General features: G+C 43.6%; 1 protein-coding gene across 1 annotated transcript; it reads right to left on the bottom strand.

Moving 5' to 3' along the window:
- Nucleotides 1-1318: 1318 nt before the first annotated feature.
- FKBP7 (FKBP prolyl isomerase 7) lies at nucleotides 1319-24417 on the bottom strand. The gene is made up of 4 exons (XM_030209477.1): nucleotides 23650-24417; nucleotides 21123-21274; nucleotides 2662-2789; nucleotides 1319-2213 (listed from the first exon to the last, which is right to left on the bottom strand). Exons 1-4 carry the CDS (start codon nucleotides 23862-23864, stop codon nucleotides 2052-2054), a joined length of 657 nt encoding a protein of 218 aa, XP_030065337.1. The 5' UTR covers nucleotides 23865-24417; the 3' UTR covers nucleotides 1319-2051.
- Nucleotides 24418-25824: the final 1407 nt, after the last annotated feature.

The raw sequence follows: 25824 nt of genomic DNA, 5'->3' as shown, positions 1-25824 counted from the left end.
CTCTATGCATGTATACCTCCAAACAGTTTTATAAAAACCTAACTAGACATAAAATTATCCCAAACTGTCCATTGTGTGGAAACATCTTGTTGATAAATATCTTTATTCTTCCATTTTCTGTTTCCTAACAAAAAAAAAGGCAAACAAAAGTGGATAACAGAAGTGCAAACAGCTTACCTTATGATTATTATGTGGAATAAATCTTACAGAAAAGAGCAGACAAAAAGATACTGATAACTAACCCGGAGGTGCTGATGCAGAAAGCTAAGGCGGGCTGCTCATTAATAGCCCACTGTATATTAAAATGATTTCTGCACTAAGGTTTACTCCCATGGTAGACATCATCGCACAACATATAAAATGGATGCTAAAGAGCCTATTTGCAATCACGTAGCTATGCCAAAAAAACTACCGCCAGGCATTGGCTCCATAGTTCTCCTCTTGGCCCCACCAAAAAAATAAATAATGTCTGTCCTGCACCCCCTTATGCCCGCTGAGAGGTGCAGCCCCTCCTATACCTCCCCCAATTAAACATGAATTTCCCTGGTATCTAGTAGTGCCCCTCCCCCGACAGGACCAACCTGCATATCTTCTTCCTTAAAAAAATTGCACTGGTGTCTAGTGGCACCCCCTAACCTGTCCACCCACCCTGAATTAAAAAGAAAAAAAAAAAAAAGTCAACCCTGGTACAGTGGGGACCCTGACCTCTTGCTCAAGTCTCCGCCAGAAGTATATCTTAAATGAGGCAGGAACGATGCCCACTTGTTCCTGCCTTCAGACCATCATCTCCAAAATGGCAGCCCCCAAAGACTTTTTTTTTTTAATTCAGGTAGGAGGGAGGGAAGGAGGAGAAGAGTGCCACTACTCACCAGGGCAATATTTTAAGGAGAGAAGGAGGGAAAGAGCTGGTCGGTCCTATTGAGAGTAGGTGGGAAGGAGGCTGGTGATGCCAATCCTATCAGAGGGGTGGGAGGACCACTAGACACCAGGGAAATTCTTCAGTATCGGGGAGGGGACAGAGATAAGGGGCTGGTGCAGACTGCCGGCAAACTTTTTTTTTTAATATCATCTTTCTTGTCAGTGAATGATCCAGTTGCTGCTGAGGCCCTGACAGGAAGGGTGACATTTTGCAAGGAGCTGCAGATTACTGCTGCGGTATTTTTGGAGAGGTAGTTTTGTGGAATAGCAGTGTGCTAAGCCAGCTGTACCACAAGGCTTTCTGCATCGGCCCCTGAGTGAGTTACTTTAAAAACAGACTAGCTGATACTCATGGAAATTCCCTACCACCCCCCCCCCACCCCCCCACTCAAGCCCATCTCCAACAGATCAGTCCCAGGCATTCCTGCCCCCTCTCTAGGTTCCCCTCCCTACATGACCTGATTCATGTTTTCCTCCTCCTACCCAATTCTCTTCTTTCTACTGGTCCTTCCACTCCATAGTGTTATAAAATTGGGTTTCAACAGCTCTGGGTATAATCCTGGTCCAAAATCATATATTTGGATGAGTCATTACAGTATGTGAGGGCTGGCTCAATTATAAACCATGAAACTAAGTAGTACCTCATTTCCTAAACTGAAAGTACTGCAAACAGTACCTCTTAAATATACCAGCCTATAATAGCTACAACTGTAGCAAGCATTTAATGATACAACAATGAGGATGTATGGATATTTCATGATGCCTAGTTTCATTGCCTGGCCAAAAGCAGAAACCAAGAGCTAGACAACTTTAAAAATATTTGATATATCACAATCTGCTCTCACATCCCTGAGATTTCAAATGAACTAGCCCATTTGTGAGGCCGGAAATCATGGGTACTTTACTATCTTCAGCAGAAAGCTGAATAAAATTGGATGAATAATTAATTATTGGGGGATGGGGAACTGGTAAACAGACACAGATGGTTGTACACAGCCAGTTTGCCTGCTGCAGAAAACCTGGCTAAAGATTATTCACTAAAAACAAGAAGCATGTAGAAAAGATGTCTGTTTTACAGATCTTTCAATTGCTGCACTCTATATTTATACCAATGGTTTAAAAATGGTCTATTACTATAGCTCATCGTGTTGATACACATTGTATTCTTTTGCAGAAATGAGGCCATTTCCATCATGATCATTCTTTTTAAATATATCTTCTAAAATCCAGTCCTCACGAACTAGGTCTCGTGGTTTACCATCTTTCTTAAAATCCTCCATCAAGTAATGTTTTACCTGAAATAGAGAACAGATTATTGTAAACCAAAAAAAATAAATCAACATCTAAACTTGCTTTCCCAATCCCAGTGTTACTTTGTAGTCAGAATTCATTAGGATCAATGTAAAGAAACTCTTACTACCAATGTTTTAGCTAACTGGTAGTGGGCTGAATATCACCATTATCTGGTTAACTGCCTGGATACTGCTGCAGTGGTCAGCAACTACAAATGTGATTAATTGTGATCAAAAGGTTTTAATCAGGCAATTAATTGCGATTAAACTTTTTGATAGAACAACAGGTCTACTTAAAACCATGCAAACTGCAGTTAAACTTCTAGAACAAAAAAAATCTCCTAGTCCTTTTCCCATAAAAATATACCAGGTGGGATTTGTGTATTCATTAAAAGTGATCTATACATATACTATAAACAATAATACTACTGGTGGGTGAGATATGACCTACCTCATCTCTCGAGAGGTGTTTGTCTTGGTCCAAGTCTATCTTTTTAAATGTATTAACACTGCGTGGTCCTTGGGTGACTGCATAAAGCTCTATCTCAAAGATCAGGGTTGCATTTGGTGGAATCTTGCCTTGGAGAAATAAAAGAACAGAATAAGAAATAAAATCTGTCAACTATTCTAGAAATTCTCTCCATATCTATCTATCTATCTATCTATACACTATTATTTTATAACCTAGCAATTTTTTAAATACAGTTCCTGAATCTTTTTTCTTCTGCCAGACAGTTGAATAGGGCAACACCATCTGGAACATACAATGTGATAAGCCTCTTTATGTTCAAATCATTTTCATTAGGCCATAAGAAGTAACAAACAAAAGTAAAGGCCAGCCATAGCATCCTTGAGCGAATTGTAGAAATATAAGCAATAACAGCTGATAAATTAAGCCAAAAAGAACAAATTATCTAAACTGCCACTGATGAAATGTCTCGACAATGGCCACAATTACCATTATTCCTAACACATTTGCAAACTAAGGGCCAGGTGCATCAACCAAACGTAAAAAATTCAAAAACATTAAACTCCCTAACGAATTTGAAAAAACAAAGCATGCACCAAAAAAACAAGTCGCACATGTTCAGTGCGGTATTGAAAAGTACAATGTATCAAAGATTCGTAATCCCCGTCGGTAATCGGCCCCTAAATCATGCGCAGAGCAGCCAAGCGTTATGCTGGCTGCTCTGCGCATGCCACAAATGTCAGAACAACAACAAAAAAAACCCACAAACACGTGGCTCCCCGCTCCCTTCTGCATCACTACAAAACTAAACATACCTCAAAAAAGGATAGGGCAAAGGTGCTCGTCAGAAGCATCCTGTATGGACAGCCTTGCCCCCACCCGAGATCACCGCTGTTCCCCGCTTCCGCCCTTTACTAAATTAAAAACTGAAAATAAAAATCTAAACTTTTGCATCCGCCGCCCCTTGCCCCGCCCCCGAGTTCATCGCCGCCATTTCCCCCCTCCAACGGACCCCCCCTCCGCCTTACCGGCCGTGCAGCGCCTCTCACCTGTGTGTGAAGACGCTGCACGGGATGAAACAACGGATCGTTGATCACTTCTGCCTCCACCGACGTCTCTCTCCTTCTTCCTGTGCCCGCCCTCCTCTGACGTAAGTTACCTACGTATGAAACTTACACACACAGGTGAGAGGCGCTGCACAGCCGGTAAGGCGGAGGGGGGGTCCGTTGGAGGGGGGGAACGGTGGCGACAAACTCAGGGGGGCAGGACAAGGGGCGGAGGATGGCGGGAGGCGGAGCAGTGTTGGGAAAAGAAGAAGATCGAGACAGGAAGGGAGGGGGGCCCGGCGCTGCAAAAGTTTAGATTTTTATTTTCAGTTTTTAATTTAGTAAAGGGTGGAAGCGGGGAACAGCGGCGATCTCGGGGGGGGGGGGGGGGGGCAAGGCCGTCCATACAGGACGCTCCTGATGAGCGCCTTTGCCCCCTCCCGATCCTTTTTTTATGTTTGTAAAGGTTTTATATTTTATGCAGGAGAAAGCGGGGAGCCAGTGTTTGTGGTGTTTTTATTTTTTTTTATCTCACTTTTCTGTTTAAACATGCCAGCTTTGATTTTTATGGTGCAGGGGGCAGCAGGGAGATGACAGCTCAGGCCTTTACAACTGCTCTGACCATACGTTTAATATGTCGCGGTAAATGATTTGGTGTGATCGTCGGTATTGTTACATTACAATGGTAGTTACTCTTTTGTATTCCGTTTTCGTTAGCTGCTTGCTTAGTTGGAAAAAGGCCTTTAATGCATGCAACGGTTAGGAATTTCCTTCGTTAAAGGGTTGTTAGAGGGTTGTTAAGGTTTAGTGCATCTGGCCCCAAGTCTCTTGCCCCTCTCCCTCCCTAGTGCATGACGTTAACACTTAATTGTTAGGTTGGGATAATTCTCTTTGACATCAAAACAGATGTGTACAGTGCCTGTAAATATGTCAGCAGGGATCTTAGTTTCCAGATGCTCATCAGTGTATTGTTTCTTCCTTTGCCAGTGTTAGTAGAAGCTACACAGACAGCTGCTGCATGAGACTACATCTGGGCATTTTCAATTAGTTTCACAAGCTGAGATGATGTCTGAGCATAGAATTTGCTACGCAGTCACTATGAGCAATCTTAGAATGCTTTCAGAATATGGGGGTAATTTTATAACAGGGCAACTAGGGTAAGTGAGCAGGAAGGCTCCTAATAAAATACTAGTGCAAATCCAGCAATAATAGTGCCTAGATTGAAGGTACAGATGTTACGCCTACTTCAAAGCAAGTGACAAATATTAGCATGTACTTTACATGGGTATGTGCATTATAACATATATAGAGGGCAACTTCATGATTTGGTGCTAAGAAGTAGGCACCACAATGGAGCGTACTTAGCGTCAGTGCCAGGGGCGTAGCCAGATTTTGGCGGGAGGGGGGTCCAGAGCCGAGGGGGCACATTTTATCCCCCCTGGCACTGCCGACACCCCCCCCCATTGCCGACCCCACCCCCTGCCGCCGCCACCACCACCACCACCACCAGCACCAACTTTGACCCCCCCCCCTGCCGATGACCCTCTCGACCCCTCTCCTGCCGCCAACCATTCCCCGCCGTTGCCTACCTTTGCTGGCGGGGGACCCCAACCCCTGCCAGCCGAGGTCCTCTTCTTCGTTCGTTCGTTGTGTAGCAGCAGTTAACGTGCGCTAATTCGCATGTTAACTGCTTAATGCATTTTAGTAAAAGACCCCCTTATATATATATAAATAATTCCCACCTCCAACGTTCTTTAGCTCACTCCCTGGCAGTGAAGCCGCCCTGAAGCCCTGCAGTGTTCGTAGGGTCTCAGCACCAGTCATAGACCCGCTCTCAGCCCCGCCCCCCACACATAATTCGCACCTCCAACGTTCTGAAGCTCACTCCATGCCACTGAAGCCCTGTAGTGTTCATAACCTCTCAGCACCACTCATACAGCCGCCCTCAGCCCCGCCCCCCGCACAATACGTCACTCGCTACGCAGCCCTACTTCACGCCACACAGCCAATCACAGCACCCCTCTCACTCCCGCTCCAGCCAACCCGCATCTTCTCATGTGATCGGTCTCTGTTTCTCGCCCTCTGATTACGCTGTCACTGCCCCCCCCCCCCCCTTGGAGACCTCCATCTTCTGATTTCAACAACTGCCTGCAACGAGCCCATCTGATTACGGAGAAAAACTGCCTGCAGCGAGCCCGCCTGATTACGGTCTCAGTGCCCCGCCCTCGGACACCTCCATCTTCTCAACTCATCAGTCTCTCAGTGTCTCGCCCTCAGAGCCCTCCATCTTTTCATCTGATCAAAAGCTGCCTGCGACTGAGACGAGCCCGCCTCACCCCACCGTCACTTGACGTGCCCGTCTAATTCAACAAGCACAACTGCCAAAATTGTGCTGCTCAGCTGTACACATAATTCCCCCTGCTGGCTGCCTTAACACCTACCCCACTGTCACGCCTCGTGCTGAAATCCTACTCAAACTGATCACAGGTTTAAAGAAATTTGGTCATGTCACCCTTCTTAAACTTGGTACTGCCTTGCCACCCAAGTTTGATCCACTTTGGTGCTCCACATCCTTTGCTTTTGCTCCCATATTGGCAGACCAGGAGGTGACAGGTGAGATTCTTTTAGAACTGGCACTTGCCACTTTGTACTCAGCAGGGCTGCAGGATATTTTCTTTTTAATTTTTTAGAAGTCTTTATTGAACTTATTTTGATACACAACAAGGTATAAACATTGTGAAACACATCTAGATTAAAACAGAAGTCTTAGTACATAAATGAGCAATGACCATAATTCGTATCAAATCTAACTTAGATCCCCAGATAACTTCAACTTTTTCAATTTTATACAGAAACTACCCCCACCTGACCTAACCCGCCCCCCACCCTACAGCCCCCCTCGACACATCCCTCCCCCCTTACCATGCTGTAAGACTCCTTCCTGTGGTTCAGTCCAGTGACACTCTCCCCTACCCAGCATTCAAGAATGGCAACCATATTCTCTCCCACCTAGGCAAGATCTTAGATTTAACTGCTGTCAGTCTCTCCATCTCACACATATATCGTAGCTTAGTGAGCCAGCGTGCCAGTGATGGCACTAAGGGCGACTTCCAACTCTGAGCCAGATTTACTCTTGCTGCCTGTAGGGCTCCCCTCGCCAGAAGCCATTCATGTTCTTTAAGGCCTTCTGGTCGCTGTCCCAATATGAATACTAGTGGATGCCACCGTACAGGTCTACCAACCCATCTTTGAAGACGCGCCTGCACCGCCTTCCAATACGCTTTAGCCTTTGGACATGTCCACCATATGTGTCCCATTGTACCCACAGCATCACATTTCCTCCAACAACTGTCAGGAACCTGCACAAACATATGGTGCAAACGCGCCGGAGTGAGGTACCATCGGAAAAACACTTTAATTGCATTCTCTTTCACAGACACCGACCTCACAGAATGCATAGTCCCCTTTTCCAGCTGTAGCCATTTTTCATCCGTTAAAGTGAAATCTAATTCCTGTTCCCACCTTCTTCTATGCAACAATGAAGGCTTTTGGTGTGCTACCAAGGCCGTATATAAAAAAGTGATCATACCCCTTGTACTATGATGCTGCACACACACCTCTTCCATTGGGTGTGTTTCCCTCTTAAGACAAGCTACATACTCAGGCCCTTTCAAGAAATGTCTCAGTTGCAAATAAACATAATAATCACTTTGCCGCAGCCGGAAATCCTCCCTCAAGGCGTCAAAGGAAACCAAATCTTCTCCTACATGCAACTGACCCATCATATCCAATCCTGATTCCGCCCAGCGCTCAAGGACAGGGTTCCCAACGCTCGGTCCAAACAAAGGGTTGTCGGCTATGGGTGCCAAACCAGAAACAGGTGGCTGACGTTCAGCAAACATGCGATCCCAATAGTAAAAGGTGGCTTGTACAGTTGGAGGAAACCGGTCAACCCGCCCTCTATATTTCACCGAGGAGGATTTGGGGGGGACACCGGTGCCGGAAAGAATATTTGAAGCGGGGGAGTCGGAGAAACTAAACAAATTCTCTGTAACCTTGGAGGATGTAATGGGTCAGTTCAGCAAGCTGAAGAGTAGTAAATCACCGGGACCTGATGGTATTCATCCCAGAGTATTAATAGAACTAAAAAATGAACTTGCGGAGCTACTGTTAGAAATATGCAATCTGTCCCTAAAATCGAGTGTAGTACCGGAAGACTGGAGGGTAGCCAATGTTACTCCGATTTTTAAGAAGGGTTCCAGAGGAGATCCGGGAAATTATAGACCGGTGAGTCTGACGTCGGTGCCGGGCAAGATGGTGGAGGCTATTATTAAGAATAAAATTGCAGAGCATATACAAAAACATGGACTGATGAGACAAAGTCAGCACGGATTTAGTGAAGGGAAGTCTTGCCTCACCAATCTAATGCATTTTTTTGAGGGGGTAAGCAAACATGTGGACAATGGGGAGCCGGTTGATATTGTATATCTGGATTTTCAGAAGGCGTTTGACAAAGTGCCGCACGAAAGACTCCTGAAGAAATTGCAGAGTCATGGAATCGGAGGTAGGGTATTATTATGGATTAAGAACTGGTTGAAAGATAGGAAGCAGAGAGTAGGATTGCGTGGCCAGTATTCTCAGTGGAGGAGGGTAGTTAGTGGGGTCCCGCAGGGGTCTGTGCTGGGTCCGTTGCTTTTTAATGTATTTATAAATGACCTAGAGATGGGAATAACTAGTGAGGTAATTAAATTCGCCGATGACACAAAATTATTCAGGGTCGTCAAGTCGCAGGAGGAATGTGAACGATTACAGGAGGACCTTGCGAGACTGGGAGAATGGGCGTGCAAGTGGCAGATGAAGTTCAATGTTGACAAGTGCAAAGTGATGCATGTGGGTAAGAGGAACCCGAATTATAGCTACGTCTTGCAAGGTTCCGCGTTAGGAGTTACGGATCAAGAAAGGGATCTGGGTGTCGTCGTCGATGATACGCTGAAACCTTCTGCTCAGTGTGCTGCTGCGGCTAGGAAAGCGAATAGAATGTTGGGTGTTATTAGGAAGGGTATGGAGTCCAGGTGTGCGGATGTTATAATGCCGTTGTATCGCTCCATGGTGCGACCGCACCTGGAGTATTGTGTTCAGTACTGGTCTCCGTATCTCAAAAAAGATATAGTAGAATTGGAAAAGGTACAGCGAAGGGCGACGAAAATGATAGTGGGGATGGGACGACTTTCCTATGAAGAGAGGCTGAGAAGGCTAGGGCTTTTCAGCTTGGAGAAGAGACGGCTGAGGGGAGATATGATAGAAGTGTATAAAATAATGAGTGGAATGGATCGGGTGGATGTGAAGCGACTGTTCACGCTATCCAAAAATACTAGGACTAGAGGGCATGAGTTGAAGCTACAGTGTGGTAAATTTAAAACGAATCGGAGAAAATTTTTCTTCACCCAACGTGTAATTAGACTCTGGAATTCGTTGCCGTAGAACGTGGTACGGGCGGTTAGCTTGACGGAGTTTAAAAAGGGGTTAGATAGATTCCTAAAGGACAAGTCCATAGACCGCTATTAAATGGACTTGGAAAAATTCCGCATTTTTAGGTATAACTTGTCTGGAATGTTTTTACGTTTGGGGAGCGTGCCAGGTGCCCTTGACCTGGATTGGCCACTGTCGGTGACAGGATGCTGGGCTAGATGGACCTTTGGTCTTTCCCAGTATGGCACTACTTATGTACTTATGTACTTATTTGTTGGGTAACCACATTAAATTACCCAGCCTGCGGGACCCCACCATAGCTTGCTCAAGATGTACCCAGAGCTTGTGGTCTTCCCCCCTGAACCACTCTACCGCCGACCTAGCCTGAGCAGCCCAATAGTACCAGCACAAATTCGGCACTGACAGACCGCCAAGGTGCTTACTCCGATACAAAATAGCCCGTGCCAAACGGGGTCTCTTCTGGTTCCATATAAAGTGTAACAGGCGATCCTGCAAACTAGACAAAAAAGACCGAGGCAACCTCAAGGGAAGAACCTGGAAAAAGTACAATAGCCGAGGTAAAATATTCATTTTAATCGCCGCTATCCGGCCTAGCCAAGACAGTCCCATATGAGACCATCTATCCAAATCACTGTAAATCGCCTTCTGAAGTACCGGGTAGTTAACAGAAAACAATTCCGACTGTACTGCAGGAATCTGTACCCCTAGATATTGTATAGATCTAGTTGACCACTTAAAGACATATGACGCTTGCAACGCTTCGTACACTCTCAAAGGCACCCCCACCGCCATGCCCTCTGACTTATTAGCATTAAGCTTATAGCCCGAGACTCGAAAGTAACCCTCTATTTCCTGTAATAGGTTAGGCAATGAGATTAATGGGTTAGTTAGAGACAATAGCACGTCGTCCGCGAATAGCGCGATTTTATGTTCTTGCCCCCTCACCTCAACCCCGGAAATGTTCACGTTCTCTCGAATGGCTGCCGCCAGGGCAAACAGCAATGGAGACAACGGACAGCCCTGTCGGGTGCCCCTGCCCAGCAAAAACGCCCCCGAATTCCCACCGTTAACCCTAACACATGCCTGTGGTTGAGTGTAAAGCGATTGGATCCAAGATCTAAATAAGGGCCCAATTCCAAATTTATGCAGCACCCTATCCAAGAACCCCCAATGGACTCGGTCGAAGGCCTTCTCCGCGTCCAAACCCAGCAACACCAACGGACAGGCCCGCGACCGAGCCCAGTGAATCAAGTCCAGGGTTCAGCGCACATTGTCCATGGCCTGCCTCTTCGGCACGAATCCCACCTGGTCCGGGTGGATCAAGGTAGGCAACAACTCACCCAAACGATTAGCAAGCACCTTAGCCAGGATTTTCACATCCGTGTTCAAAATTGATATGGGGCGATAGGAAGCACATTCCGTGCTATCCTTTTGAGGCTTAGGTATTACCGCCACCCAGGCTTCCAACATAGTTCTAGGAAGTGTCTGCCCGTCTCTAACCGAATTGATAACCAATGTCAAGCACGGCGCCAGTTCTCGAGCAAACATCTTGAAAAACTCATTAGTAAAGCCGTCCAAACCTGGCGCCTTGCCCGTCGGCAAGGCCTTAATAACCTGCAACACCTCTTTTAATTGCACCGGGTCATCCAATTCTCTTCTTTGCTTTTCGGATAGTACAGCCAGTACTCTATCAGCTAAGTATTGGTCTATCCCCCCAACCTATACGGCAGCATCCTCCCTGTATAGAGACTCATAGAACTGGGCAAAGCGCTCCCTGATCTGGGCAGATTTATGTAACATAGCCCCATTCACATCTTTCACACGCACAATGTGTCTATCAGCTCTCAGCTTTCTTAATTTCCTAGCCAGCAACCTCCCAGGCTTATTGGCACCTTCATAATAAATCTGTTTTAATCGTGCATGGACAAACTTCAAGCTCTCCTCGTGTAACGCAGTCAGCTCCAATCTCACATCTTGCAGTTTACGATAGTCAGATACCCGACCTGAGGCCCTGTATTTTATTTCTAAATCTCCAATTTGCGCCATACATTTCAGCAAGCGCTCTTTATGGGCCCTATTTCTTTGACTGGCACACTTAATAAAATGTCCTTGCGCTACCGCTTTAAAAGCATCCCATACAGTGCTCAAAGCTGGTCCCGAGTCCATATTGATCTCAAAGTACTCCTTCAGGACCGGGAGGAAATCCGCTACAATCTGAGGGTCCTGTAACAAGCAGTTGTTAAATGACCACCTTCGGTCCCTTCGCTCCCCCTCCAAAGAAGGAACGGCAACCCAGGCCGGAGCGTGGTCTGAGATTGTAATATGGCCAATGGCGGATTCCCCTCCTCCGTCCAAAAGGGTCTTGTCAAGAAACACATAGTCTAATCTAGAGTAAGAAAGGTGTGCTTGAGAATAAAAGGTATAGTCTCGCCCTCTCGGGTGACACAGTCGCCACCAGTCACACAGACCCATATCCTCTACTAAGTTCCGTAGAGCCCGTGAAATATTATAATCTGCTTTAGCAGGAGGAGCAGACCTGTCAAGTCCAGGTTGCATGGTTGCATTGAAATCTCCAGCCATGATCACCCTCCCACGAGAAAAAAGCTGCATTTCCCTGTGAAGGTACTTAAAAAAACCTCTCCTGGTGTTCATTGGGGGCGTAAACATTAGCCAGAGTAAACTCCTCCCGCTCAAGCTGCACATGCATAAGAAGAAAACGCCCCCCAGTGTCTCTCCTCATGTGGAGAACCTGTATATGGACATCTCTATGAAACAGGATAGCAACTCCTCTTTTTTTCCCCCCTTTGACATCAGAAGCACAGTATACTCCCGGATATAGTTTGGAAGCCAGTAGTCCCTCATGTTTTGGTAACAAATGCGTTTCTTGTAAAAACACCACCTTCGGGCACATTAAGCGCAATTCACGCTGAAGGGCATGACGCTTGTATGGAGAGTTAAGCCCTTTTACATTATGGGTGAGCACTTTAAAATCAGACATTAAGCTTATTCAATATATTACTCATGTAAAACAAAGAAGGAGTAACACTCAGACCCACATTGACCCAGAACCCCTCCCCTCCCTCACCAAACCCTCCACAGTTACTACAACCCCTCTTCCCCCCATCTATACCCCGTGACACATACATACCCTGAAAAAAGACCCCCCCCCACCCTCCCCACTACTCCCTCCCACCCTTCCCCTGCCTCCCTTAGTCCCACTAGCGAAGGTCATAACCCCCCGTCTAGGAGTATAAGAGGAAGAACCTACTCCCCTGCTCAGCTACCCATGACCCCCTCCCTCCGCCCCCCCTAAATCCTTACCCCTGCTTATCAAACTGCAATCTCCCCTCTGCAACACAGAAACCAATGTTAAACTAAGCCCCCCTTTCCCAATGCTCCTTTCATACATTTCAATTTCTCCATCCCCTTAACCCTTAACTTTGTAATTATAAAAAGCATTGACAGGCTAACATGGCACTCCACTATAGGCCAACATACAAGATCATGCTGTCCAGTCAGGTGCCTGTCCGGGTCTTTTTCACCTTGCCCTGGACTCGTTGCCACTTCTGTAGCTTAGCTCGCGTAGTCGGGTCCAGTTCCGCTGGCGGGCCGTCTGTGGTCACCAATCCCTCGAAGCGTAAGATCTTCCAGACTTCCTCAAGGGACCAGGTTCGATGCAAATGCCCTCCTGTCGTGAAGCAAAGGGCAAAGGGAAATGCCCATCTGTAGGGAATTTTATGCTTCATTAGGGCTTCCAAAGCTGGCTTCATCCCTCTCCGCAGAGACAAAGTGTGCGCTGACAGGTCCTGGAAAACCTTGACTTGTGCGTCGTTGTAATCAATGTGTTGTACTTGGCGCGCCTTCTGCAGCACCTGCTCCTTTATGGTGAAAGTGGAAAAACAGACCACTATATCTCGCGGTCTATTATCTGACCATCTTCCTAACGCTCTGTGTGCACGTTCAAAAGAAATGTCCAGAGAGTCTACCAGCTTGCCACAAAGCAACTTCACAATGGCGCCGACATCTTCTTGGTCCCCCACCTCCGGGATGCCGCGAAACCGCAAATTGTTGCGGCACCCTCGATTTTCCAGGTCGTCCAATTTAAGTTGCAATTTGGCATGTGAGGCAAGTACTTTAGAAAGATGCGTCTCTGTCTCGATCAGTTTTTCAGCGTTCTCGTCCACTCACACCTCCAGATCTTCCACGCGGCCTCCCATCTCCCGGAGGTCCACGCTCAGCACATCCATCTTTTCCAGGATCTCCTCCTTTGAAGCTTTAATCTCGTTGCGGATCTCCGAAAAAAATCTCGCTAGGTCTTTGGGCAGACTCCTCTTGACGGAAGATTTGCCCGAATCACGCAGGGACAGAGCAGAGTCGGAGTCAGAATGAGATGCGGGTGCGGACGAGAGCACATGGCGCTGCGTGGTCCGGGGCGCTGGCTTCTCTGAGGGACGATCACTCTCCTTCCGAGCCGTCGCCATCTGCTTCAAGGGAAACTCCCGCAACAAGATCCACACACCGCAAGTAACGTTGTAATACAAAATTAAGTCCACTTAACAAGCAGAGGAGCGCTATTATAGCTAAATTGAAGAGGGTTGCGTCGGAGCTAGACACCTAGGCAGCCATTCAGGTTCGTGACGTCACTTCCTCCACCGGCTGCAGGATATTTTCTAATTGTTTCTAGCAACTGGAGAGGGCCGTTTGAGAATAATGGAAGATCTACCTTTCAGTTTTTTAGCACAGAAGGGTGTATGGCTTTTCTGCTCTCCCTTGATCACCAAGCTCATATTTCTCAACATCATGATCTGTGGTTAATGGGAGAAGGTGATTACCTTGCTAGCGTCCGTTTCATTTCAATGAGAAACGGGCTTTTTTTTTTTTACTAGTATTAAATAAAATATATTCAGAGTGTAACAAAGTCTACTTTGTGAATCTCAGACCAAAATGTGAGATGTGCTTTTTGCATTATTTTGCAAGGGGGACATAGGATGAAGGTGAAAGGAGACAAACTTAGAAGTAACTTGAGGATAAAATTCTTCATGGAAAGGGTGGTGAATTTATGGATGAAAACTGTATCCGAATTTAAGAAAGCTTGGAACAGGTACATAGAATCTCTAGGGGAGAGGAAAGGCTAGTAGATGGCCTGGATAGGCCATATGGTCTTTATCTGTCTTCATTTTTCACTGTTTTTAAAAAAGTGTAAAAAGCATTGCAAATTTAAAAAGTTCATATTGCCTTTCTATTCTCCCATACCTTCTACAAGAAAGGATTTATGCTCCTAATTTCGAAAGTTTTGCTCATAAATTGACCTGAAAGCTTACTAGGGCTGAGTCCATAAATTTTACTCAAAGTTTCACTGAACTCTTAAATTTAGGAGCATAAAAAGTGGGTAGCATTAGGGGCAGATTTAGAGCAGAGAAAATAAGTTAGTTTAGCACTGATTTTCAGCACTAGGCTCATAAATCTAGGCAAATGGCAGGCCTAAATTTTATTTATTTATTTATTTGTTGCATTTGTACCCCACATTTTCCCACCTCTTTGCAGGCTCAATGTGGCTTACATAGTACCGTGAGGTGTTAGCCACCTCCAGTGATGAAACAAATACAGAGTGATGTTGTTACAGAACATTAGAGAATCAAGAGAAAAAGAGTGATATATTGTTCATTGCAGGTTATGGCTTCGTTGTGTTGCTGAGTTCAGTTACTTAAGTTGGATCAGTAGTGTATGCCTTTCGAACAGATCAGTCTTTAGTGATTTCCAGAATTTGAGGTGATCCTGCGTTGTCTTTATGGCTTTCGGTAATGCGTAGTATTCTGGGTGCACCTGGGCGTACAATCTCCCCCCCCCCTGCACGCATGTGTGCTTTTTGCCCCTGCCCCGCACCACCAACCACAAAGAATAAAATACCTGAGCTGGCGCGGGATCCCCTATCTCCGCCATCTGGGGGATCCCCGAGCCCTGCCAGCTGAAGATGTCCTCCGGCGGCCAGAACAAGTGATTTTCCTACCTGCTACAGCAGGCTGGCCTCTCTGCTACTGCATATGCACAGTTTTCAGACATGTGCAAAAAGCAAGCCTGCACATGCAGTAGAGGGGGGGGGGGGGGGGAGTTGGTACTGTGGCAATGGGTGGAAAGCACCGCCAGCCGAAGCAGGTAGGAAAATCACTTGTTCTGGCTGCTGAAGGACATCTTCAGCTGGAGGGGCTTGGGGATCCCCGCCAGCCATTAGGGTATAACTTTTAAGTACCTAAATTCTGATGAATTTTCAGCTGAAAATGTATGCTCCTAAATTTGGCTGAAAATAGGGCACAAGTTTTAAAGATCAACTTGGGAGTATAAATTTAGGAGCTTGACATTTTCTGAATATTGGAACGTATAGGTCCCCTAGCCCACAGCATTTTCTCTTACTTGTAAGTAGCCACCGTAAAAAATATGCTGCTGCCCACTATTTAAAAATATAAAATGTATTCATATCTGTGATGCAGAATTTAGAGGCAGACTGAATTTTAGTTACGGCACTGAAACCAACCCTCAATCCTTTTTCTGGCCTGTTTTGGTTTGAGCCCAAAGGTTATTTTAGATTTTGGTCATGTTTTCGGTTTTGGACAAAAATGACCATGTGTTTTCAGTGGAAGCTGCAAATTTGTACTTGTTCCCGTTTGGCTCCCTCCCTCTCTTCCTTCTGAACAGGAGTTGCTCTTTCTCCAGATCCTCCATCTATAGGCATGGGGCAGGAATGATCTGTTACTCCTGCCTGTTCCGGCTCTGCTCTCAAAATGGCTGTTGCACCTGGAGCATCACTCCTGCCCTGACTACGCCACTAGACCACAGTCCTTGGGTGGAGGGGCTACTTTTTGTAATACTGTTATGATCTTGCACAAAAGTTTATAGAGCTCTATAGAATAGCATATTTTACTATTCGGCTGAATATGAATAATGAAAATTATTACTCTGCCAAATACGAATAATAAAAGAAGCAACATGAAATCAGAGATCAAGTATTTATTTCAGTAGGATTTAGCACAGTAGGGCCCCAGATTAAATCTCACTATTCTGCCAAACACAAATAATGTATTCACAGCACTATTCAGGGCCGATTCAAATCAAATATTCTGTGCAGCCTTAATAGTTTATATTGTAAATAGAATGCTCTAGATATAAAATTTTAGCAGAAATTTAAGTCTGTAAGGACTGTAAGGGTCCCTTTTAAAAACCAGCGGTACTTATACCGCTGCTTTCCCAAGTGCTAGTCCAGTACTTCTGCTAGGCCACCACAAGAGCCCGGTGGTAGTGACTGCTCCCAATATGTGCCATTTCTGGCGCATCCCACTTTTTGTTTTATATTTATTTTTGCACCGGGGGTTTACTCGGTGGTAATCAGAAAGTTCCTCACACCGCCCAGTTACCGCCGGCATAGCACGGGAGCCCTTACCGCCTCCTAAATAGGTGGCAGTAAGGAATCCCCTGGGAAATGGCCAAGCGACAAGTGGTTCACTTACCACATGGCCATTTCCTTTTTTCGTTAAAAAAAAAAAGCATTTTACCAGCTGCGGGGCATATCCACGTGCCAATACTATCACAAGGCCCCTACACTTGAGATAAGTTCCTTAGGAATTAGCCTCTCTGTGGAGTTATGACAGCAGCTGTCACACTGAGTCTGGCGCAAAGTTAGCCACTGCAAAAGCACCGTGGCAGTTTTCATTAGCTGTGGTCCATATTTGTGGAGGCAATTTTGCTTGGAGGTACACTACAGTCTTTCACTATTTAAATTATAAAATTCTGGCTTGGATACTGTGGGTTTAATAGAGGGATTCAGACTGCTAGCTTTGATAATCTCCAGCTGCCCTCATCAGTTCACATTCACACAACCAAACCTGAGGTTTTGATTTTGGCTCCAGCTGAAACCAGGTGATGAGTTTCAGCTGTAGTTTTGATTTCGGCTGAAAGCTTTCAGACAGTTTCAGTGGCAGATTTGGTTTCGGGCGGCCTCTTGCAGAAGTCCAATAAGCATGTTAGTATTTAAGGGGCTAATGTACTAAATGGTGCTACGATCACCAAACCTGAAGTGAATAATGTGACTGATACCAAACACTTATTTCAACAATTTTATAAAAGAAGAAAGGGAAAAGGCCTCAGAAGTCCGTGGTAATACAGCACCCTAAAAGACCGGACTGTGGAGCACTTTGTTAATACTCATTTTAGAGCTCATTCAAAGCTATTTCCACTAGACCTCAATCAATCAATGGCCAAAAAAAACTCTTCCAAAACCTTTATTATTCTCTACCAATGACTATGCAAACTTTTGCTCAAATAAGTCAAACCCATAAACTTTATGTGTGAGTTTCATATGCAGCGTGCAGAACACCTATCTGTTCCCAAATGGTGCTAGCAACATAAGCATTAACACAGGTTAATGTTTGCTCCGTTAGAATTAATGTTAAACCTATGCTAATGGATATAAAAGTATGCTGAATAGCTCATTACCAATTAGTGCATCCACATTTCTGTGCTTGATTTACCGCCTGCATGTAACATGTCTCATTTGCATTTCAACCATTACGAGGATAATTCTATAAAGAGGCGCCTATGTTAGTGCTTGTGTTGCTAACACCATTTAGTACATTACCCCCCTTTGATATCAATATACTTACTGGAATTCTGCTTTACAAATACGAATCCATTTACAGTTTCGAAATAGTGGGCAGGAGCACAATATTTTTATCATGGCTACTTTATAGAATACTAGAGTAACTAGGCACGAGCACTTACACCTGCCATAGAGTTAGTGTAAATGCTCACATCTAAATTGTGAAACTATGCGCATAGATTATAATATTTTATAGACAGTGTGCATTAACAGTGTACTCCACCCATGCTCATGCAAGATACATGTCACTGAACACTGGTGTACACTTAAATAGCGCAGAGTCAGATACTCCCCGATGTCTGAAGTGTACTCTGGAGGATAATTCAATCTATCATGGTATGTGGTGCTGTGAGCAAATTAAACCTTTCTGGGAAGCCCTTTTAAATTTTCTCCAGCAGTTCTTGAGCCATTGTGCTGCAATCACACTAGAGGGAGCTTTGTTTAGCTCTGATGCCACCATTAGGGTGGGCACTCCTGGTGACGAGCTGTTTGTGGGGAAGTCCTGTATCCTGGGGAAAAAGTGTATTCTTAAATCATTGGTTGTTGCCATACCCACTGTCCTATGGTATCGGAGAAACATATTGCATGAACTTATATTATGGGAATCCAGGGGTGCTCACCTATCTCCGAAAAGACAAAAGCGATTCTTAGCGGTATGGGAACCCTATTTACACCTATATCTCCTAAAGCACGCAGTCAAGTTTGAGTAAGTTTTTGTTGGAGCACTAGGGCACATCAATTCTCAACTGGATCTCAGGTGGGGGGGGGGGGGGGGGGGGGGGGGAGCAGGGATCTATTGGGTGGGGATGGTTTCTCTGCATTGGAGATGGTTTGGAGTTCTAAGAACCGAAGTCCCAGATGTGGGGTGAGGGGAGCGGGGATCTGTTGGGTGGGGATGGTTTCTCTGCATTGGAGATGGTTTGGGGTTCTAAGAACCGAAGCTCCAGATGACGGCGTGCACTGGGTTTCTTATGTTTTGTTTAGTAGTTGAGGGGTGGAGGATTTGTTGAGGGTTTTCTTTCTTTGTTGTATTGCTTCTTTGAAAATAAATAAATAGCTCAGAGTCGGAACCTGGTCACTTCCACATGTATGTGTCCAGAGATACGTGCATAAATGACTAGAATACTGGAATTCATGCAAATTCTTCCCACCTAAATATAAGCGGCTTCTTATAGAATGACCCCCTAAGATGTATGTTAAAATGTCACACATCATCTTCAGAAGAGACATATGTACAACAAATTTTGAAGATAATTCTTATGTTCAATAAAAGATATCATATTGCAGCCTGCAAAGAATTAGGAGTGTGCAACAATTTTAAATGTGTTAATATTCACAGGTGTTTCATGCTGACATTGTAGTTTAAAGAATTATACATACCAAAGAAACAGACATGAAGAAAGCAACATAAAAGGCCACATGCATTTTGATTAAATCAAAAATACTCAGCCATCTTTTTCAACATCCAGCATGCCTTTGTGGTATAAATTGTGCAGTTCACATCCCATGTAGGGCAAACATGGTGCAGCTACAACACACAAAGTTTGGAAACGCTTCACCTAAAACTTTGTCCTGCAAGAAGGTTTGTGTCATTAAGCAACAGACCTGAGTTCATTTATTTAGTCTGGGAACACTGAAGCTTGGTCTTGCAGGGAGGATAAAATCAAATTTTGACAAGGCTCTATGAAAAACCATTTGACCCCCAGCTCTGGAGTTCTGAACAGTGCTACATCCAGCACTCAATCACAAGTAGCTAGCACAAGTGAGGAAGAGGTTAACCTTTTCAGTTTCATGATCCCGAGTTATAGAGGCCTAGCATTATACCACTATAGGAAATCATCAAAAGTAACTAGATATTTCACTGCTTTGTGCTAAGGAAGGAAGTATCAAGATCACACTCAATCCACAAATAGTGCTGAAGACACAGTCGAGTCAACACAAAAACGTCAGCTAGGTTGACATCCCAAAAAGAACATGAAACATGCAGTTTGCTAACAGGATGGCTAACCTAGACAGGATGGCTAACCTGGGGAGCTATGAAAAATCTCACAATTTAAACAAACAAAGCATCAAAACTAAAAGAGCAATGTCTGACCAAACATTCATTCATTCATTTATTAGGATTTATTTACCGCCTTTTTGAAGGAATTCACTCAAGGCAGTGTACAATATGAATAAATCAAACATGAGCAATAGACAATTACAGCAGTAAAAATATTCAAATAACAATACAAAGTATGGCATCTTATACTATTTACAATGCCAACACAATACATGTCAGTCTATTCTCAAACGGGTTCCCAGATATTATCACTGACCCAGCTAAATTTTCTATCTCCAGAAAAAAGAGAGCAACAAAAATACTCCAGAAATGGAGAAAACAATGCTAACTAAAAAAACAGAGAAAAATAGCCAAAACCCACACAGTCTGTTTTTAGTCATCAAAAAACAAACATATCCACATCAAATCCCCAAAGTTCCAACACACCACTGGTAAGTTCATGACATATCAAAATAAAGTCTCACAAGTACTTAGCTTGACTGAAGAGATATCTTTTCCCAATATCAACTCCTCACTATTCCCCTGCACAAAGGAACTCTCTTCAAATGCTTCAGAACATGAATAAATTCCAGCTGTCCAAAACCATGTTCTGCAGCACTTGAAGAGAATTTCTTTATGCACTGGAATAGTAGCAATTTGAAGAGCTAATATTGGGAAAAGATACTTCTTCAGTCAAGCTATGTACTTGTGGAACTTTCTGAGCGGTTCACAATACAATATAAAAATTGCTATCAGATCATATGTTGCTCTACTCAGGCTCCTCCCTCAAATTACGATTAGTACAAGGTAATCAGTAATGATTTTTGGTGGCATTTTCTGTATAATGCCACTGAAAATCACTGACAGAGCCCAGACAGTGGCACCTATCAGTGATGAAGGTCTCGGGAAGTGCCTTTAAAAAACAGGCCCATAATGTGAGCTAAATGAAACTAATCAAGTGATGGCACATCCCTAGAAAATTTGTTGCTTCTACATTCATTCTAGTGTCATCACCCAAATAATAAAAACCTGGACATGAGGAAAGATCACGCACTGTTTAAAAACTGTCGCTTCAGTTTTGTTCTGCCTCATGGAAACATTTGGACAATAAGCAAAACAGCAAGAATTCAAATGCTAGAAAATTGTTTTTATGTTTTTAGGTAACAGGTTCACAGTCCACTATTTAGCAAAAGCTAAAAATTACATTCATTTTCTTTACCTGCGCCATGTATTCCATAGGCTAATGAAGGGGGTATGGTCACCTTCCTTTTTTCTCCAGGACACATATTCATCATGCCAGTCTCTAGGCCTTTTATTACTTGCCCGACGCCAAGTACAAACCATTTCGGGTGACCATCTTTCTCTGAACGACTAAAGGAAGAAAAGTTTTAGAAAGCACTTCACAACTCTGAATCTTCAAGTAAACGCACCACCTTTTGCTCTTTCCACACAAGACAAATCACCTATTTTGTAGGCTGTAACGGCTCATGCGCTAACCACGTGCTACCTGATTAGCGCAGGACATGCCTACTCTCCACCTCCAAACCTACCCCCAGCACTAAAATATAAATAATACTTTTAGCGTGTGGGTAGCATGCGCACATCCAAAAATTACCACAGGACGCCTAAGTGTGTTCCACGGTAAGCCCTTTTTTGCTGCAGTAAGCATACGTTAGCTATGGCATGGAAATCCCCCAAAATGGAACATTTCAGGAACGAATGAAGCCATGTCCTCCTGCCCCGCTTGCATCTCAAACAAGTCTCAGTATCCCATAATTTCATTTGATAGCCCTGAACCCAGGTAATATACACCCTATGAGAAAGCTTAAAGTTTATTTATTTATGCATTCTTGTATCCCATTATTATCCAAAAACAAGTTTCGGTTCAAAGTGGCTTACAATTTACATTCTGGTCTAAATTACATAGTTGTTTACAATTGTCATCTGGTGGGAATTGTAATACTGATTTACATTTCGGAACTGATGAACAATTAGGAGACGACTAGAGGTGGGGATATACGGGTAGAAAGCGGAAAATTCTTTGACGGTTTAGTTACTTAGCTGTAGAATTTTTTTAGAGGTAGGTTTTCAGTTCTTTTCTGAACTGAAGTTAGTGGGTGATGCTTCTTGTGATTATTGATATTGAGTTCCACCATTTGGAATCCAGGTAACTAAATCCAGTCATGTATATGGTTTTGTAGATTATATTTCTGCAGTTGGGTAGGTGTAGAAGCAGGTAGCCTCTGGTTTCTGGGCTTGCGTTTCTTGGGGACCGTTAATTTCTTGCAGTGGTACAGAAGGTATCAATTTAAGATTGTCCTCCCAATACTTGCATAAATTGTCTACATTTAACATCCACCCCTAACTCCTCAGTCCGCTGTTGTGCTAGGTACACCACATGTTTAATCTCCTGCGCTTCAATACTACTCTTATAAAAAATAGATAAGGTATTGAACTTAAGAGGCAAGGCATGAAAATCTTCATCATGTTCATTCCATTGTAAACTAGATGGAGCCCCCTTTCTCAGAACTTCTCAATAGTGACAAAGTTGCAGATAATGAATAAAATGACTGTTACGGAGTTGCCACTTGTGGCTAGTAAGAAGGAAAGGTGTTCTCTGAAAGCAACAGATCTCCCAAAGCAGCGCAACTCTTTTGGGCCCAGAGTTGCAGCCATGAGGCTTCCTGCCCTGCTGGAAAATCAGGACTACCAGTAAGTGCCAAAAGGGGGGAAATCTACGGAGACAACCGCCACAGGATCCGCCACCAATTCCAGGCTTTGTGGAAGGAGTGCAAGAAAACCAGTGTACTATCCTGACCACCCTAATGGGGCATATGGAGGAGGGTCACAAAGTCCCAGGGCCCTGTGATCATACAACAGAACTCTGCAGGTGCATAACATGAAAGACCAGCGTAAAGCTCCCAAATCCAATGCATTAAGATGGCCACATTCACAGTTGGATATCCGGGACCCCAAGCCCCCTCTGGACTTATCCAGCGTTAATTTACAGTAGCTTAAACGTGGCAACTTACCTCTCCACAAAAAGAGATTACAAAATCCCTCCTCCTTCAACATCCAAAACGGCACCATTTGAAGGAGATAAAGGATCTTAGGTAGCATCACCATTTTAAAAAATGCACACCTACCCATAAGAGACTTTCCACTGCTCACAAAACTGTTTAATCTTTTCTAGGTATAGGTGCACATTAAGATGATATAATTGCTGTCAATCCAGGGAAAGTTGGATCCCAAGATATCTCATAGCACCAGTCGCTAACCTAAGGGGCACTCCCAGTCCACCCAAATAATGTCTTATTAAATGTTAATCTGCAAATTTAGGTGATTATATTTTGCATTACATCATTTTATAAAACCATTCAGATTTCATTGTGAATGATCTCTGCTATGGATATGGATTTGAATTTTAGATTTACGCAGCTTTTTGAGTGAGTTATAATTCATTCCGGTACTCTAGTTATTTCCCTGCTTACCACTGGTACCTGAGGCAACAGACATGAAGTGACTTGCCAAGGACATAAGGAGCATCAGTGAAATTTCAGCATTAGCTTCCCTGATTCTCAGTCCCCTGTTCTAAACTAGGCTGCTCCTCCTCAATATAATATTAAGCACATATCTACCTCAGAGACTAGTAACTAAAACACAAATCATGATTTATTATCTTAATTACTTTCTCTTTTAGCATATTTGGCTTGTAAACCTTAGGAAGCAAGATAGCAGTGACCTACCTGCAGTAAAATTTGGAGCCATCATTTGCTAGGTAGCCATCATAATGGGCATTTAGAAGATCCCCTCTTTTGCTTTTTAGATCACACTCGTTTGGAAGATGTAAAACTTCTATTTTTACTTCTTCTGTGGCATCTTCAGTCTTTTCTCCATGCACGTGTATTGTAAGGAGGTTAAAAATCTGCAAGAAGCAAATTAATTTGGTGGAGAAAAACATTGTTCTTGAGCTTTTTCTTTCTGATGCTCCTATGTGCCCAAACTTTCTGTTCTGTAGTTATTTTTGAACACGTGGCACTCTTAGCAGGCTGTAGTAGGAGAGAACACATAATTTTCTTGAACGATTTTTTTTTTCAGGAAGAGGGGCTCAACCAATTCTCCAGCAGCTGCTGATTGGCCAACCTCTTTCCTTCTAGAGTCCGATTTCTCGGCGCACTTTATTATCCACTCAAGTCATAAACGTTATATGCCTAAGTGCAATCGGGGGTCTGGGTGGGGGCTCCGTCTTTTACTTTGTGTCGTGCATTCGTTCGGCGGCTCTGCTTCAGAACCCCTGTAGGCATCAGATGACAACATATGTAAAATTTGGGCGCATCCCAAACAACTGGAGTATGGTAATAAAATTATGCACTTATTACTTAAAAGTGCAAAGATATAGGAAATAGAATTAAAATATTTCTGTCTCACTTTACTTTATCTCTAAAATATCGCTTTAGCTTTTCTCCACTAAAGTTCAATCCATTTAATTCTGCTTTACAGTGGGGATCAGCGGCAGACCTGAGCAACCAGTGAGCAGCACTGCATCCATCGGAGCTACTGAGCGCCAGAGGAAAGATTTTAGGCTGACAACCCTGGTGCATTATGGGACCTGAAACAGTGATTTCAATAGGGGGAAACGGAGACAGGAAATTCCACAGAACTTTGGGTTGCAAGTTGAAATATAAAGTTTTCCTCCTGGTATTTGGCAGCTCAGCATGGACCTTAGCCAAAAAGAGCAAAGATAGTTATATAAAAATATTTTCAGGGCATGAAACATCGGTTTTTTTTGCCATTTTCTATACAGCATTGTATAGAAAATTACAAACAACAGCACATACAGTTTTGCTACTTACCTTCAAATTCATACCCTCAAATTAAAATATTTTACAATTATTTTTCAAATCTCTTCCCATGGTGCACTATAGTACCTACTTACGTATAATATAAATAGAACTTCAAGCACCAAAATGCAACAGGGTGTAAACTAACCCGGAAACTGACAAGTCTGAGATCGAGGAGGTTAGATTGAGAACAGGAGACGGTAAGAGAAAGGGAGGTTTAATAGAAAGAAGATGAAGTGACGTCAACACAGCTATCATCTCTAGTACACTCAAAACCAAAGCAAACAAACTTATGAGCTGCTGCATCCACGATGTCGTTCTTTATTGTTGGTCCATCTGTAGCAAGTCTAAAGCTGTTTCAATTGGATAGGCAGTGCCTTAAAAGGTGGAGAACAAAATAATTTTATTTATTTTTATTTATTGGACAGCCTTTTCATTTATTTGAAAGCATCTCATATGTAGCTATAAATATCACGAAATAACAATTGAATATCACTAAAACAGCAATTTTGAACTCTGTATTTTGTGCTCATTTTTTTCTACACTAAAATATAAATAAATAAATACACTGCATACAATACAGATGGCCAAATTTCAGTGAGGATATCCTGTTTCCTGATGGGTTCATCGTAACTGTTGTTGTAATCTGCCTTGGGAAGCCTGGTGTTATAAAGGTGATGGAGTATATTGAAATTAAATGGAAATAAAATTAAACTCTCCTTTCATTGTGGCATATGGAATCACATCCTGATCTGTTTTGTAGAAGTTTACCTTTTAGATACACAAATGGCTTATTCTGTTTTTGAACATGTTTCAGGGGCAAGTGGTTTCATAAGTCAAAATAAAAATAAATATTTTCTTTCATGCAGATCCCTCATTTGTTTAAACATAACTAAATGGGTTATAAGCTTCTAATGCAGTCCATTAGTTTTCTTATATTTTGTCCTTGTGATGGCTTATACTGTGCCAAAACTGGAAATGCAGTGAGACAGAATAATAGAATTAAGTAACATCCAAAAACTTATTTTTTTATGTTTTAATCATCTTTATTCAAAGCACATATTGGTTGATAAGCTTCAC

The sequence above is a fragment of the Microcaecilia unicolor genome, chromosome 7 (assembly GCF_901765095.1).
Source record: "Microcaecilia unicolor chromosome 7, aMicUni1.1, whole genome shotgun sequence".
NCBI classification, from domain to species: Eukaryota; Metazoa; Chordata; class Amphibia; order Gymnophiona; family Siphonopidae; genus Microcaecilia; species Microcaecilia unicolor.
Note: the sequence above shows the minus strand (reverse complement) of the source record. Positions and strands in the feature narration are given on the sequence as shown.